This window comes from Carettochelys insculpta, chromosome 5 (assembly GCF_033958435.1).
Source record: "Carettochelys insculpta isolate YL-2023 chromosome 5, ASM3395843v1, whole genome shotgun sequence".
Classification (NCBI taxonomy): domain Eukaryota; kingdom Metazoa; phylum Chordata; order Testudines; family Carettochelyidae; genus Carettochelys; species Carettochelys insculpta.
In genome coordinates this window covers 57,758,508-57,776,419 of record NC_134141.1, presented here as the reverse complement: position 1 = coordinate 57,776,419, position 17,912 = coordinate 57,758,508, and the positions used below count along the sequence as shown (strand labels likewise).

At 41.3% G+C, this 17,912-nt stretch overlaps 1 protein-coding gene across 3 annotated transcripts in view; it reads left to right on the top strand.

Moving 5' to 3' along the window:
- The window catches only part of DAPK1 (death associated protein kinase 1), a 170,381-nt gene that overhangs the window by 118,085 nt on the left and 34,384 nt on the right, over positions 1-17,912 (top strand). For all 3 annotated transcript variants that reach the window (XR_012645713.1, XM_074995143.1, XM_074995142.1), the window contains exons 10-16: positions 1,005-1,094; positions 2,199-2,291; positions 5,825-5,944; positions 9,160-9,258; positions 10,694-10,792; positions 11,743-11,841; positions 16,996-17,193. Coding sequence is in view for 2 of the 3 variants with exons in the window: in XM_074995143.1 (XP_074851244.1) it covers positions 1,005-1,094; positions 2,199-2,291; positions 5,825-5,944; positions 9,160-9,258; positions 10,694-10,792; positions 11,743-11,841; positions 16,996-17,193 (798 nt within the window). In the remaining variant the exon portion in view is untranslated. The remainder of the gene's footprint in view (positions 1-1,004; positions 1,095-2,198; positions 2,292-5,824; positions 5,945-9,159; positions 9,259-10,693; positions 10,793-11,742; positions 11,842-16,995; positions 17,194-17,912) is intronic.

Below are 17,912 nucleotides of genomic sequence, written 5' to 3'. Positions count from 1 at the left end.
GTTCCAACAAGAGAGACTGAGAGAGCCACCTTTTCCTCCCCCACTCCTCACCTCCGAATACCCTACAGTTGCGAAGGTAGTGCACTCATTTGGGAAGTCCTAGGTTCAAATGCCTCCTTCAGATGTGGCATGCAGTCCTGGAGCTCCTCACAGCTACAGCTGGGACTTGACTTGTAAACTAGTGAGAGAGATGGGAGATGTTGGATACCAAGCTGGTTATACTGAAAACAGAGCAAAAACTGGGCTGCATATAAGCAGCCGACAAATCCAGGAAATCAGGTATTTGTTGGTACACCAGGATGGGGAGGAGCAGATCTCTGCCTGAGAGATGGCAATTCATAGGTTAGGATTTAAAAAAAAAAAAATCAAATAGCTTACAAATCAATTAACTTTCTTTTGAAAGTTGCAACAGTGTAATTCTGGAAATATCTTTTAAAATGAATAGATCAGTCAGTTATTCTGACTTAGCTCAGTAGCTGATTGTTTCTGCAAAGACAGCAGCCAAAATAGTTATCTGTACTGATACTTTCATATTTTTAGAATTAATAATTTAATTCTGCGCTGATAAGAATAAGGGGGTACAGTTTGTTATGTCTGAAGGCAGCACTGACTCATGAACCATCTTTGACACAATGACATGGAACTTAGGCTTTTGGTTTTTAGCTTGGTTTGTTTTTAAACTACAACATAAGGAAAAAAGAGGGATGATGAATATGTATAGACACCTGACTTTTTAGAACACATGCAGTTTCTCCTGGCGTGGCTTCGTGGATTGCCTGCTGCTTGCGATCAGAATCTTTGAAGAACACTCCGCAAGGTCTTGCATATTATAATGCTGTCTTTCTGCATATTTTAATACAATACTGTGGACCTTACTGTCGTTGGAACCTTAAATTGTTGTTTAGCTGGAATTAAAATTGTGCAGCAGGAAGATGATTTTGTGAAAGCTATGGCATAATTAAGGGATATTTCAGAATTTCCTTCTGTGCTGCTTTTTCTCATAGCCTAAGGATACCCAACAAGCACTCAGCAGAAAAGCATCTGCAGTAAATATGGAGAAATTCAAAAAATTTGCAGCACGAAGAAAGTGGAAAGTAAGTTATTTAGCAAGTCTTGGTAAAGCCAGTGATTTATTTAATGGCATTCTCCTCTCAGGATAAACACATAGGTGAAATTTTGTTAATTTCATTACTTTTTTGCTCAGATGAAGTTTACGTTCTGAAACTTCATTAATAATAAAAATCTATTTTAACACCAAACTGCAGCCTTTACATCAGGGATGGACAGTAAACACAGCACCCTGTCAGGGTTAGTCTGTGGTGGGGCCCCACATCTTTGTAGTCACCTGCACCTCCACAGGTATCGGGTAGTCGCAGCTCTTGCCCATGGACTGCTGTTCGCAGCCAATGGGAGTGGCGGGAAGTGGCAAATATTGGGCTTCCTGCTGTTACCATTGGCTGAAAACTGAGCTCCGCAGCCAGTGAGAGCTGCAGTTGCTTGATACCTGCTGGTGTGTGCATATTTTAAAATGAGAAACCCTGTTCACAGAATTTTTTTCATGAAATTTCATGGCCTGAACAAGAGGCACTTAGTACAAGTACAGTAAATTCTTTCATATCCGGTCATCCCAGGACTGGAAGGCTGCTGGATATTCAGATATTCTGGATAATAGAGTATGTGTATAATGCCTAAAAAAAAAAACAAGATCAGATATTAAGGAAATATATGCAGAGTACTTTATTTACCAACAACAGTAGTATTGTACTCTGCATATATATAAATACACTAATACTGTATTTCCTGTATTTATTTGTATTTACTTTCACTATACTGTACTTACGGAAAACATAACTAAAATTTACTTAGGGTTCAAATGCCAGTTATTTGCGCATTCTGGAGAATAGAATGCTGTATATGAACAAGTTTACTGTAACATTTTTTGTTTGTTTGCACAAGAAAATATTTAAATCTAATGTCTTGCTACCCATTAGTATTCAACTGAAATGGACTAGGCTGTTTTTATTACCGCTATAAAGTGAAACCCAATGAATAAACAGCATAAATGGTGGGGAAAAAACATTTAAAAAAATTCCACTTTAATGTGTTTAAAACAATTTTTCTTATATTTTTACCATGTTTGTTTTTAAGAAATTATCTTCCTATTTTAAGTAAAATTAACCTTTTTTATTTTTAAAAAGCAATCGGTACGTTTAATTTCGTTGTGCCAAAGATTATCAAGATCCTTCTTATCCAGAAGTAACATGAGTGTTGCTAGGAGTGATGACACTCTGGTAAGCATATGTTTTTATTGGTTGAATGCTTTAAGTGCTTCCTGATATACAACAGTATGAATGTCAACATATTTTAAAATGTGCATAGTATATTATTTCTGATGTGGCAAGAAATATTCACGAAATTTTAGATCAGAGGAGTCCATTTTGATCATTTAGTCATACCACCAGAATAATAGGCTATAGAATTATATTCACTGACTTCTGAATTGAGCCCAGTTACTTTACATGAGGTTCAAATTTATTTCTGTTGTAATTTTGATTCATGAGAAACTTTCACACGATGGGAATTATAAAATAACTTGCAAATGCTCAATACGTCTGCATTGCTCAGGGTACTGTACAATACAAACCATTATATTTTAGAGGCAAAAACTTAGAATATTTAAAATGAATCAAAAAACTTAGGAGGGCTGCTATAATGTAAATGTTACAGAGAAAAACATGCGAGGGAAAGAAAATAACTCTGAGCAAGCAGTATTCAAATTGGAATAAGTAAAGCATTCAGATATAAAAGTGGGGGAAAGTTGACTTGAGATGGAAGTTGAGGCATTGTGCACCCAACATCTCACCTCAGTAGAGGCACAGTTGCTCTGCATCCCTTAAGCTATTTCTATACAAGAGGCTTTTCCTGGCAAAACTAGGCTTTTGTTGGGGGAAAAACCAGGGAGTGTCTACATGCAAAATGTGCTTTGTTGGCAGCTTGTTAACAAAACTCTGAACGTCCGCTGGCAGCGGTATACCTTTCCCCGTTCAGGTATAATGCCTCTTTCAACAGTGTTCTGTCAGCACAACAGCCTTCTAGATGCTCTGGGCCCTTGTGTTGACAGACAGGGCTTCCAGTTCAGAAGGCAGCCCTGCTTGCAGTCTGACTGCTCTCTGTCAACAGAGCAGGTTGCTCTTTTGATCTTCTTTTATGTTTAGACACAGTCTGTTGGCAGAAGTTTTTGCTGGCAAATCCCTTCCAATAGTCACTTCTGTCAACAGATGCTTGTTGTGTAGATGTAGCCTTAGAGTTAGGAGATCCATGCATCTCAGTCAGGAAACCACAGAACTCTGTAGGATTCCTTAGTTTTCAAGTTGTAAGAAGAAATTGTCCCTTGTACTAATGCAGTTATGGAACAACCTTTGTGTTATAGCAGATAGAATGGAAAAATGTATGGCTTGCATTCTTTAGAGCTGCAAATTCATAACACAGCTTTTCATTGACAGCATTGGGGGGGAAAAAACGTCTATGCACCTGTTTGTGCATTATTAGTTAGTGATGGTAGCAGGGCCAAGAGGCTCCAATTCAAGTTAGCATTATGGGGCTTATGCAGGGCGTGACTGCACCGTAAGAAACCAAAAGCAACCAGTAGAAATTTGTCCGTTCATTCCTCCAAGGTACATGCACTGAGTTCTACTGTCAGTACTTTTTCTTTGAGTGATGTCTTTTATTTGCTGTATGTTGTGTCTATTATCTGGCTATGACTGAAGATACAGGAAGTCCATTCTGAGTACTCTGGAATGGCATAGAGGCTCCCATATTACTTGACGATATGCTTGCCCCAGAGCTCTTCCTACTTACTGTAATGTATTTAGTTACACTGCCGAATTTTCTCCACTCCATCTTCAGAAGTAACTAGCATCTGTATACCAGTGTTGTCTGTATAATTTATGAAAAAGTTCAAGATGACAGGCGCTATAGAAATGCAAACAAACATGCGTATGGTTCCCTAATGTGTTATATGCATCATCCTGATTCAACCCCATATCCACTGTTCCACCCTTTCTCAACTAGATGGATATGCTTGACCTTCTGAGTTAGTCAAGAAGAGGAGGATGGTTCAGAAAGGGCAAACTGCTATTTACACACAAGTTCTTTGGTTGGCAGCCATACCAGTGAGTGCAGTGCAGACAAGAGGGTTTTTTTAATAATTTTTTATACGCTGAATGTAAGAAGAATTTTGTAAAGACATAAAGGTCAGTCAAAAAGGTTCCCAGTATAAGTATGACTATGTCTACGTTGAAATCAGGAGGCATGATTGCTGCTCATGTAGTCGTACCTGAACTAGCTTTGATCTTAGATCAAAGGCTGTTCAGATGACAATAACAATGTAGCTGTGGGGGCATGGACTAACTACTTGAATTTATGTCCAGGGTTCTGCCCAGGAAGATAGTCCATGCTGCAATTATGTTCTACCGGTACTTGAACTAGCTAGTTAGAGCAAAGCTATCTCTGGTATGTCCACGTGAGCTGCAGTTGCACGTCCCAGTTTCAATGCATACATACGCTGTGAGATGTTCAGTATCCTCCTCTCTCACTGACCTTGCAAGACAGCCCCAGAGAGTATATTCAATCCTATATCAAACTTCCTTTCAGCTTATGCAGATACGTGCCTTTTAGGTTTAAGCCTTTGGGAGCTGTAGTTTTAAGCTTGTAAATCCATAAACTTTCTCTTTTTAGCTTACTCCTCAGGTTTTAATGCAGCCTTTAAGAAATAGCCTGTGATCAGCAAAGCTTAAAAATTAATGTAGTAGAATGAAGGAAACATTTTTGTGGGTATTAATACTCTTAAAAATAAAAAACATCCACCAAGACTAATTTGTTATCCATTTTATTCTCCTTGTGTCCCTCCTGTGCAAGTCATGTTTTCAGTTCCGCTGTCCTTGTCTTACCTTTCTACTTTTGTGCTACTGTAAAAGCTCGGTTATCTGCCACTTGGATAACCAGCACATTGTGTTAAGTGGCGTGCCAGGGCTGCCTGACCAGCAGGGGAGTGGTAACAGGGCCGACTGAGTGGGGCCACCAGCTCTGCCCCATTTCTGGCACATTTGATTATCCGGCACCCCCAGTTTTGCAGGGGTGCTGGATAATAGAGGTTTTGCTGTATTTGTTCTTCAGAGTTATCCTCCTGCTCCTATTGCTATACTTTTTAACACTAAATCGCCACGTAAGATACATCACGTTACCTCTTTAGCAGGAAGATTGCAGGCAAATGCTAGTGTTGTTTAAAACACAGACTCAAGATAAGAAAGTTTAGTGGTTCAAAAATCAGGCTCCATTATTTTCTTTTGTGACTTTTTTCTCAATCCTGGAGAACACGGATCCTCCCTGGGAACTACAAGGTTTGTACCTGTATCTTATATTGTTGGATTTTTTTTTTGAGTTGCACTTTTTTAACAAGTACCCACCACATCTTGCATCTTCAGCTTCATTTTATACAACTCTCCATTTAGATGATACACAGAAAATTCCAGTAACGAAATTACATGGGAGAAAAGGACTTCTCTGGAAACTCATGCAGTGTATAATGCGTACAGATGTGGGAAAAAATACCCTCTCTAGGGTAAATTTCCAGTGGTGTTTCTACATTTTAACAGCATAACTCTTGTAAAGTTTTCCAAGCTTGCAGCTACCTGGCTGTATGGTGTTTTTAAAAATGTAACTTTCTTTCCTTATTCTGACTGGTGCTGGGGTAGGGTTTATTATTATTATTATTATTTTATTATATAAAATAATGAACAATTTCTCTTTCCTTATTAACTGTGAGGATGAGGAGGATTCATTTGTGATGAAAGCCATCATTCATGCCATCAATGATGACAATGTTCCTGGACTGCAGCATCTTCTGGGATCTCTGACTAATTACGATGTCAATCAACCTAATAAGGTATGGTGTGAGTCTGTACTGAATCAAGTAAGGAAGGCCAGATATCTTCTGTTGCTGCTTGTTTTATAGTGATGTAATTATAAAATAGAAATGTAGTACAGGTTGAACCTCCCGAGGCTGGCACCCTTGGAACCTGATCAGTGTTAAACAAAAGAATTTGCTGGACCACAGGAGGTCAGTATTGTCTAGCAGCATTACCAACACTTCCACTGCTTACTGGGCTCTTAGAAGACATTTATGGGTAAATTACAGCTAAATAACAGCACAGAGCACTACGAGCTAGGACTGATGGCTGTAAACAAACTTTATGGAACTCCAGGAAACTTGGCCACACTCCTGATAATTGGACATCCTGCTAACTAAAATCAGGCTGGACCATGGATTTTGCTGGACTGGATAATGCCAGGCTAGAGAGGTTCAACTTGTATTTAAAATGACTAAAAGTCAAATGGTTTGTAAGCTGCTCTAGTAAGTTCAATTCCTTTCCAGCTGTCTAGATATGGAGGCCAAAATATTTTCCCCCAGGCCTCTGAAATGTAAAAAAAAAAATGTTGCTTGAAACCAGCGCAAAATTTAAGTTTTGGTAATACAAAGAAAAAACCATAAAGCTTACAATTAAATATAACTCTAAATATTTTAAATTATGATGAAAACTGGTGGGGTGGATTCAGGATGCTATTTACTTAATTTCCTAATCCAGACCTTGCCCCTCCTCTACAAATGTGGGCTTGTAGATGCTCTACCTTTTTTGATGGAGGTATGTGTTGGTTACATCAGGTGCTGCAGTGCATAGGAAAGACAGGATGTATAGTAAAAGACTACACTAGATAAGGAGATCTTCAGTGACCTGAAACTAGATCAAATTAAAGCAGGGGTGGAGAGCTGCTTGGGCTCTACCACTCAAGTCTCTCCTGCAGCCCCACCTGCTGCCTCTCTGTGGCTCCCTGGCCCTCACCTGACATACACGCTGGGCAGCTGTCCCAAGCCCCCAGTATTCCCTTGTTGGCTGCTGCCAGCCAGCCTGGCTGTAAGGGGCCAGGGCCCAGCTGACTGCTCCATCTGCAGACGTACAGCAGGCAACTCAGAGTGGACTCCTGCATTTTGGGGCAGGGCTGATGGGAGGTGATCCCCTATAGCAGCTGGTGCCCCCATTCCCTGCCCCGAGTGATCCTCACTGTCCTATCCCCACAGGTGGATCATTTACAGTGGGGGCCTCTCAGAAGCACTGGGCCTAGGGCAGCTGCCCCATCTCACCCTATGGATGGGATGCCTCTGGCTGCAGACCAGAGTTTGAGCTCCTCATCCCTGGCTCAGCTCCACCCCCAGCCAGAGCCCTAACCCTCGGCACCAGCCCTGAGCCTGTCTCATATCAGAAGTGCCTCATCTCCACTACCCCCCTCCCCACCCCCAGAGCCTTCACCCCAACCCTCTGCTCTTGTCTGAACTCCTTCCACACCTCAAACTGCTCATCCTCGGCAAACCTCTAAAACTGGGGACCACCCCCCCAAATGCCCCTTGCAAGGCAGGTGTGATGGAGATGGCACTTGGACTAGTTCTGGGCACCACCAAAAATTATACAAACCTGCCACCCTGATTACAAGTAATGAAAAACAAAAACAAAAAAGCATGTAGGGACAAAATTAGAAAGGCCAAAATAAAATTAAACTAGGTGGGCAAAAAGGGTAACAATGGCCAGGAAGATAATAGAACGAATAATCAACCAATCATTTTGCAAGCACCTAGAAGGTAATAAGGTGCTAAATAACAGTCAGCATAGATGTTTCAAGAACATATCCCATCAAACCAGCTTTCCAACCTGAGTGGTAATAGGCTTAAATTGCAGCAAAGAAGACTTAGGTTAGACATTACAAACACCTTGGTAACTATAAAGAAAGATAAACACAGGAACAAACCTAGGGAGGTTCTGGAGTCTCTGTTTGCGGTTTTTCAAAAACCAATTAGAAAAATATCTATCAGGCATGATCTGTATAAGGCATAGTCATACCTCAAGGCAGAGGATTGGACTGGGTGTCCCATTGAGGTCCCTTCCAATTCTATGTTTCAGAGATTGTACAAAGGGACAAGGGGTCAGGGCAGGCCATTTATCATGTATCCCTGGTGTGGTGTGCCTGGGAAAGGAGACAGCCCGTACACCAGTGGTGTTAATGTATTTGTTGGTATGGAGGGAACGTGTTTCAAGGTGGGGGAATGTATATTAGTTGTGAACATTATAGGGGATTTGTAGTTAGCGAAATCCAGCTATCTAACTGATAACTTTATTTAAGTCTAGAGTAAAAGAAACTACAGGATTGGGAACAAGCTTAAGATGGTTTTGTGCACGTCAGAATAAATTAAAACAAAAAAACTTTTATAACTATTTATTTTTTTAACAGCTATAATGTATTTTTATTCACTAGCATGTTTCCAGTGCAAAGCTTGTGCAGTTGCTTTACTAGTATGTATTGTTCTTGGAATCAACCTTTGCTTTTGGTAGCAACTGTTCCTTACTACAGGTCACGATCCCTACGTTGAAAATATTCCCTTTTGAATCTCAGCTTCTGGGCATCAGTTCCTCCTCTTTGAAAAGCCTTTTTAAAACTGAGTTTGTGTGGACAGTTCATTTGCCAAAATTGACTTTGAAAGACTTAACAAAAAAAAAAAAAAAGGGCAACCCAAAAAACTAGCTCAGGAGGGAAGAGAAAATACGATACTTGTAGCCTTAAATTATTTGTATTGTTCAGCTGTTTTCTGAGCTGGGATGATTTTTACATGTTTTCATTACCAAAAAAGTCATGAAAATCATTTATCATCAGTGTGTTCTGTTTTTTATGGTGCAGTCATGTGAAATTGCCAAATAAGTTACGAGACACATCTCTAAATTTGTGTGCCTGCACCTTGTATTTAGGCTTCTAAATCATTATTGAGTAGTCTAAATAGAAGAGAACTTCAAGTGCCCCACTCATTTGAAAATGAGGCATTGTTTATTTAGATGCATAAATACAGGTTTAGAGTCTAATTTTAGGCACCCTAATTTGAAAATACTTCTCTCTCAGGGAGATTATTCCCTATAGATCATTTGTCTAAATGTGACTTCCTCTCAATAATATAGAAAATCAGTATTCCTTTGTAAATTTTAATAGCTATCTCAGGACTCTGCTGCTTCCAGAGCTCTCAAAAAAACAATATTGTTCCTGATTTTATTGTTTGTTTTTCAGCATGGAACACCTCCACTGCTGATTGCCGCTGGCTGCGGAAACATTCAGATGCTTCAGTTACTCATAAAACGAGGATCCCGTATTGATATTCAGGATAAGGTCAGGATTCTATTTTGTCACAGTCAGTTATTTAAATGCTCGTTAGTTCCAGTAACTTTTAAAAGGAGACAAATGGGTCATGACAGATCTTTTATGGACATAAATAAAGAAGAAACAATTAACTAATCTAGTTATTTAGACTCTATCACATAAATATAGATACAAATAAATTTTCTCCTTTTGTTAATACACTAAACCCTCAAGGTAATGTGAAACCAAGTTGCACCTGTCTCGGGTTAATGTAACTACTGCACCTGACAAGAGCAGGAAACTGCTCCTGTCAGGGGCAGCAGCAGCAGGACTCTTGCCACCCCCGACAGGAGCAGTTTCTGCTCCTGTCTATGGTGGCAGGCTGACTCTTGGCTGCTGCCCCTGACAGGAGCGGTTTCCCAGATCCGGAGTGGCAGGGAGCTGGGAACCAGAAAGGAGTGGAGGAGAGCCAGGAGCCAGGCTGTCTCTGGTTCCCAGCTCCCCTCCACTGGCTGGAGCCAGGATACTGACCAAGGCTGCTGCCCTGGTCAGTTTCCCAGCCATGCAAAAGGAGGGGAGCTGGGAACCAGCCTGCCCCCTGATTCGCAGCTCTCCGCCACTCTGAGAGCCAGGAAACTGACCAGCCCTGTGAGCTCAGGGGAGCCAGGAACTTGAGCAAAAATTTCAGTTATGTGGGGCTTGCAAGAACACAACCCCCACATAACTCGAGGGTTTAGTGTAACTTTGCTTAGTACTAGTGAGTTTCCTCATGTTAGTGCATTTTGTTTCAGTTAAGGTATTTAAAATATTTCAAATTATTATTCTTAAAAGATTGTTTCTGCTTTACAAAATGTCTTCGTCGAATTACTTTAATATTTCTCATCCACTTAATTAGCCAGAGAGCTAATCCTAACTTTTAACAAGCTGCTACATAATGATAAATATACTGGTTAATTACTTGGATTATCATTCCTATTAAAACACAAAGGCTATAATGAGGATACTTCATATAAAAAACACACACTTTCAAAAAAATGTTGTGGTGGTGGTTTTGGCTCAAATAATAAAAATTTCCTGAGCCTGAACTTATTAAATTACTCTTTAATGATCTAAAGTATTTGCGGTGGCATTTATTTTCTTCAAGTGTTGTTTAGTCATTCTTCCTCCCACCCCAGCAGCTTGGCAAAGAGACCGTGCAGGTTTTAAGATAGTTTGATATTAAATCTTGTTCAGTCAAGATAAAGTGCCAAAATGTCAGTTTTGATGAATGCCCTCATTTCTGTTTGCCTGGAAAACTTGTGGAATTTTTTTTTGTTTTATTATTTTCTTATTTTGGCTATGGATGAGCCTACTGTTTAGCACATACTTCAGTGTGCATGCGCACGCACTAAGTTATAGCTTAGTGAATATCCTGAAATGTGGTATTTTTGTTTATTATTTTTTATTGTAAAATATTTTTCAACAGGCGGGGTCTAATGCAATCTACTGGGCTTCTCGACATGGTCATTTACAAACTCTGAAATTTCTCTGTGAAAATAAATGCCCTTTGGATGTTAAAGATAAGGTAGGAAAAAAACTTTTCATTGTCAATGTGTATATTTTTATAAACAACTAACTGTATTTTAGGGTATGACAGGTTTCTTACGGTTAGTTTTATCCATAATAGCCACATTATTTCCTACAACCTTAACTTTATGCCACAAAAGTCCTTATCGACCAAGTTATGCCAGCATTATGTGTGCTTTTGCCAATATATCTTATTTTGCTTAGACCACTGGTACAAACTGAACTGGCAAAAGCATTACTTTGGTTGTTTAAGCTGTTATCAGGTTTGTGTTGCCCAGACTTTTTCTAGTGTAAGTCCTGACCTAAATAAACTATTGATTTTGCTTTATGGAAGATGTTAATCCATGAATAAAAAAATTATTCTATGCCCCAGGAGCTTTTACAACTTTTAAAAACCATATATTTTGTTGATTTATTTTGGCTATGGATGAGCCTACTGTCATTTTAGTGCCATATGACAACACAATAAGCTTCTCATCAAGCTTCACGTAACTACAGCGCTTCATTCCGGCAGCCCAGGCAAAAATTCCACACGCATACACACCCCCCCCAAACTTAATCTCTCCAACATTTTGCAGGGAAAAGAGAGATCATAGTTCGTGATCCAAATGTAGATGGATTGGGTCTCAGGCAAACAGGGAAATACCAGAAGAGGAAGACCTTCACAGATAACACTGTGCCAGTTGCTTCCTCCCCATTTATAACAAGGGAGCTGTGGCTTGAATGTCTACACTGACTGCATTTGTGTGAATATGGTATTAGAAAATAATATTTGGTCTGCCAAATAATTGGGCCTGAAGCCAGCTAGAGAATTAAATGTTAAAGCCTATGCTTTAGATTATTCCCAGAAACGCCCACACAGCTAGTGGATCTCAGAGCCCTGGTGTTCTGTTCATGGGAGTGTGACAAATGAACTAACACTTGAATGTGCTTGCTGTATAATTCCAGTCTGGAGAGACAGCCCTCCATGTGGCAGCTCGATATGGCCATGTAGACGTGGTTCAATACCTCTGCAGCGTTGGGTCCAATCCTAATTTTCAAGACAAGGTGGGTGGTATCAGCTCTTCTTCCTCTTACAGGGACATGAGTTCATTCAGCATAAGTAACCATAACTTCAGGTCTTCCCTTGGAGAACCCTGTCATGTTTGAAAATGAAACTGCTTTAGTGTTTTTACCTATTCACAAACTGTATGCATGAAAAACCTTGTTTTTTTGTAAACATAAAGGTAGCTATCTTGAAATTAATTACGAATGCTTACGGATGGAGAAAAGTGTCCCACTGCTTGCCTGGCACAAATGCAGGCTGTGTGCAGCACTGATGGGTTTAGCTACCACTTTGACTATTGACTTAGCTATGGAGCAGATCCTTCCAGAATTCTCTGTGACTGATAAAAATGATGAGCTGAACTTGTCAACTCCTAATTTTATCTCAGTTCCTCCTCTACTGTTCTCGGCGGCAGATGGAGCTTCACTCTATCTCTCTCTTGCTGAAGGACAAAGAAGAGCGAGCTGGTTATTGTCCTATCCTTAGCCATTCTTATCCAAATTATCTGTCCCATTAAAGTTTAACAAAAATAAATGTTTTAGTTAGGTTTAGTGTTAGTTTAATTGCTGTCATCGCCATGCTGGTCTCTCTGGGCTTCAAGTGATGTGCAACGTGCAGGGAAGCAATGCGGGCCTCATCTGGCCATGCATGCCACATTAAGTGGCTGGGGGAGGACCATCAAACCCAATTTGGCACAAATTGCTCCAGCCTCGGGGCAAGTGCCAGGAGGGACCAAACCAATAGGTTCAAGAGTTATTTTTACAAAAAGTTCTTCCACCCACTGGTCCCAGAACACCCCTTCACCAAAAAACCAGCATGGAAGACCAAGGGTATGGACTTCACACATTTCTCTACCTTCTCCTCACTTTCATCCCTATGCTCATTTATGCATTTGGATTTCTCACACGGCCCTAGGAAGGGGCGGTTCCAAACAATGGAATGTTTTTCATGGCAGTACTCCAGTCCCATGCACTCAAACTGGGAAGACATGCTTCCTACAATGGCTTACCTGCAGCTGTCCCCATCGTGGTGTGTGCATCGCTATCCATACCTGCAAGACCCTGTTCCTCACTGGTCACCTTGGCAGTCAGTCACCCTGTTCCCGTGCTCTGCCAGCTCCCTCCACAGTGTCCAGAGACCACCTGTGTCACTGCAACGCACCATGGTAGCGACATATCTCCTGTTGCAGTGTTCCAAGGCAGAGGACTCCCTGTCAGAGAGTGAAAATAGGTTCCCACTGCACCATTCCTCTTCTTCACCTGACAATGTGGTGGTTTCATTCTTGCCTCCCCCTATATATGACTCATGGGCCTTTCAGGAGTTGTTTCAGCAGGTGACCCAAACTCAGGAGAAGGACCTGCAGGAAGTGAAGGTCAAGCAGTATAAGCTTCTCCACATCTTGCAGCCCCCCCACCTCCTCCAGAATTTCACTGCCTTTCAATGAGGTAATAATGGACCCCACAAATGTCATCTGACAGATGCCAGTGTCCGTTGCTCCCACCAACGAGAGGGCAGATAAGCCGTATAGTGTGGCCTCCAAGGGCAAGGATTTTTTATTCACCCATCCACAACCAAATTTGCTGGTGGTTGGTGCAGTCCAGAACAAGTCCAAGTCATTCTGTTCCAGGACAGCACAAGCAAGAAGTGGGATATCATGGGGTTCAAAGCCTACTCTTTGGGCATGTTGCTCTTATGTGTGGCCACGATGGCAGACTGTGACTACCTCAGTTATTCTAAGTTGCAAGATCTGTTGCCTTCCTTGCTGGAGCAGCAACACCTGGCTCTCATAAATGTAATACAAGAAGGGCACACCGTTGCTCATATGGCCTTCCACTCTGCAACAGACATAGCGGACGCAACGGCTAGAGTCATGGCCTCTGCTATTATTCTGAGGTGCACTTCATGGCTCTAACCCTCGGGGGTCCCCAAAGACCTTCAACAGAAGGTAGAAGACCTGTCCTTCAATAAGCAAAACTTCCTTGCATAAAAGACTGATGAGGCTTACATTCAATGAAGGACTCAGGTACCACGCTGCGTATGTGGGGGTGCGTGCGCACACACATGCACAAACACCATGTAAGCAGTCTTGGTACTCTTCCTACCAAGACCACAGGAGCAGTTCCAACAGCAGCCACAGTGCTGTGAACCCCACCAACAACACAGGTCTCAGTGGCACAAACCACCCCCTCAGCAGCAACACTAATCTGCGGTGCCCCGCCCTCAACAACCTAAGCAGCAGTTTTGCAGGTTCAGTTCCAAGTCTGAGAGGTCTTCCTGCTCTAGTTGTCCCACATCCTGCTGTTTCACCTCCACCATCATTGGGCCACCATTACTTCGGACAAGTGGATCCTAGAACTAGTGGCCTGGGGGCATTCCATCCTGTTTACCTCTACTCCCCTTACATGCCCCCTTCCCCTGTCCCTCTTCAGGAACCCTTCTCATGGGAATCTGTTTGAGCAAGAGGTTTAGAACCTCTTCCATCTGGGAGCTGTCACACCAATCCTGGCAGAGTTTCAGGGCAGGGGATTTTACTCTATGTATTTCCTAACCCCGAAGAAGAATGTGGGGATGGGAGCGGGGGGAGGTTGAGGCTCATCCTCCACATCCAGAGGCTTAACAAATATATCCCCATATTGATGTTTCAAGATGGTGCCTCTCATGACCATTATCTCAGCACTCTGACCCGGCGTATGTGATGTTGCATACTCTGGATGTTCATCAGGCATTGGCCTTAAACGTTGATCACACAAAACCTTGGTGCAAATCTCCTAGGCTCTTCCTCTCCTTTTGCGGAGTGATCCAAATGTTGTCCAGGTGGATCTCCACCTGCATACACACCTGTTATGCTCTTCACCAGAAAGACCTTCCAGGTGCTATCACCACCCGTTCCACCGCCACCTCCTTTCTCAAGAATGTACCTCTTACAGACATATGCAAGGCAGCAGCATGGTCTTCAAGCAATACATTTGCACAGCACTATGCTCTTTCATCTTCAATTGCTTCCTCCATTCAAGTGGGTCAAGCATTTCTGTCAACTGTAATCATTACTGGGCTCTAAACCCAGCGCCAAAGTGCAACTACTGCTTTATAGTCACTCAGAGTGAAGCACCCATGGGGATATTCCTTGAAGAGGAAGTTACTCACCTTGTGCAGTAATGATGGTCCTTCGGGGTGTGTGCCCCCCTTTCCTCTTACCTTTATTTATAAATACAGGTTAAACCTCTCAAGTCTGGCACTCTGTCATCTGTAATCTATAATCTGTCATAATTTTAGTTAGATGGATGACCACTTATCGTAGGTCTGGGCAAGTTTTCCTTGGTCTCATAAAGTTTGTTTATGAGCCAGGACTGGTAATTGTAATGTGTAGCTGTAATTTACCCTAAAAGTCTTCTAAAAGCCCAATAAGCAGTGAAAGTGTTGGTAATGCTGCTAGATGACATTGACCTCTCTCGTTCGGCACCAGTCAGGTCCTGAGGGTGCCAGACTATCGGAGCGATGTGCCTTTACTTAAAGGAGACCTGTTTAAGCTGCTATTTGGAGTCTAGGGGAGGGGAGTGAAATAGGAAATACATCATCCAGAAAAACTTGCGTTTCCAAGTTCGAGTGTCTTTTAGGCCTTGGGAATTCCAGCTTCCTACAGACAGTCTCAAGTCTTTCAAAATTCTGTCTGCAATGGAAAATCGGGAAATGACTTGGGCAGTCACAGAAGCAGGGCAGCAGGTGAAACATGCAAACCAACCCTTTCCCTGTCAGCTGAGGCCATCCCTTACTTGCATATCTAAAGTCTTCACCTTGCTTACTGTTGTTCCTCTAGATGCCATGGAAAGCTTGAGCCTTTGCTACTGAGTATGTTGCATGTAGTATAAGCTTTGTGTATCTGGCAAGTCACTTCACTTGTAGATCAATGGGAAAGTGAGAAGGTTACATATACAGTCCGTTTGCCCTCGTATTTAGTAGATGGACCCAGTGTATGTGTATTGAGATTCCTGATGTCTGCTATGTGTACATGTGTGTACATAAGCCGATCAGTGAACACGTCAGTGGAGTAGGCCATTCTGTTAAAGATCTGAGAATTTGTGTCCTAGAACAGAGAATTTAAAAACAGACCACATCAATAAATTTGTGAATTGGAATTCATATTCAAATTCAACACATTAACACATAGTATGAACAGAGACACTAGTTACCTCATGCATCACAAGGACTGCTTCCCTTCCATTGATGCTCTTAATTATCTCAGGCAGGACACAACATCCCCCATCTCTCTGCCATGTCCTTGAGTTCTATGTACTTGATTTGTCAGTTTTTATTACAACTTTTCTGTGTTCCTTTTGTACTTATAAATGTCAGTCTGTATTGGAAATGAGATTGATCTGATGAAGTGGGTCTGTCCCATGAGAGCTCATCACCAAATAAATCATTTTGTTAGTCTTTAAAGTGCTACATTTCTGCTGTTTTGTTTTGTTTTGTTTTGTTGGAGTGCAGACTAACACAGCTACCTCTGTCAGTCAGAAATGTGTATGCCTAGAATCCAGACAGTTAAGAGAAACTATTGAGTTATCACAGCAACAAAGGGTCCTGTGGCACCTTATAGACTAACAGAAAAGTTTTGAGTGTGAGCTTTTGTGAGCAAAGACTCACTTCATCAGATGCTGGTCATGGAAATCTGCAGGGCCAGGTATAAATAAGCTAGAGCAAGGCTGGGGATAACAAGGTTAGCTCAGTCAGGAAGGATGAGGATTACTACCAGCAGTTGATCTGGAGGTGTGAACACCAAGGGAGGGGAAGCTGCTTTTGTATTTAGCCAGCCATTCACAGTCTTTGTTCAATCCTGAGCTGAGGGTGTCGAATTTGCAGATGAATTGTAGCTCAGCAATTTCTCTTTGGAGTCTGGTCTTGAAATTTTTTTGCTGTAGGATAGCTACTTTTAAGTCTGCTACTTTGTGGCCCAGGAGTTATCACAGTCATTGAGTGTATAAGGGTGAATTGCATCCACTTTCAGAAAGTTTGCTACATAAAGTATAATGATAGGACTTCACTTTAATAGACAGCTTCTTTTCTTTCCCCTTCTTCTGAATTTACAGTACTAGACAGGAATGGGCACTTATAGCACATAGTTTCAGCTGTGTTTTATTTTGAATTATAAATGTTGATAGGAAGAAGAAACACCTTTGCACTGTGCTGCTTGGCATGGCTACTACTCTGTTGCCAAAGCACTTTGTGAGGCAGGTTGTAATGTGAACATAAAAAACAAAGAAGATGAAACTCCACTCCTGACAGCATCAGCTAGAGGTTACCATGATATTGTGGAATGCTTGGCAGAACATGGAGCTGACCTTGATGCAACAGACAAGGTTAGTGATGGGTAAATGAATCACATTTAGTCAGGAATTATATGCAGAAGACACACGAGTGATACAGGACTATTTATATCTCTAAATTACTTTCCTTAAAATACTTCATTTGAATGATTCAAGCCATCATTCCTTTTTAAAACATAATCTCTTTAATGGATTATAAAGAGAAAATTGATGACTGCTTCTAAAATTTTGACTGATTTGTTCATTCATATTGGAAATAACCATTCCATTATTATGTCTGTATTCATGTAATACCATCTTATTAAATCTGTGTATCTGTCCATCACATACTCTCTGGCTGTAACACATTCCTTATACAGAAAATTACTGGAACATTGGCTCTTGCGCTGGCAAAATGATATCCATTTTTAAAGGATAAACAGGTAGCTAATGGTTTTATCGCTTGCCTTTGATACCTGCATATCAGATAAAGAGAATTAATCATTTGTTTTCCAACAGTCTAAACCATAGCTTTTTAAACAAAGTATTAATTCAGATTTTTTCTCTTGATTAGTATTGAAGAAACCTTGTTTCGTTGTTTGTAGTATTATATTGGTCATGGTTGTTACTACTGCTGCTGTTGCTGGATTTTTCTGTTGCACGTAAATCGTTGCTGATCTCAATAGTCTGGCTATCTGTAGCTTGTAAAGCATTTTGCTTATAAGAAAATGAAATGGAATCTCTTTTTAGTCCTGCTGCTCTCCGACTCCCAA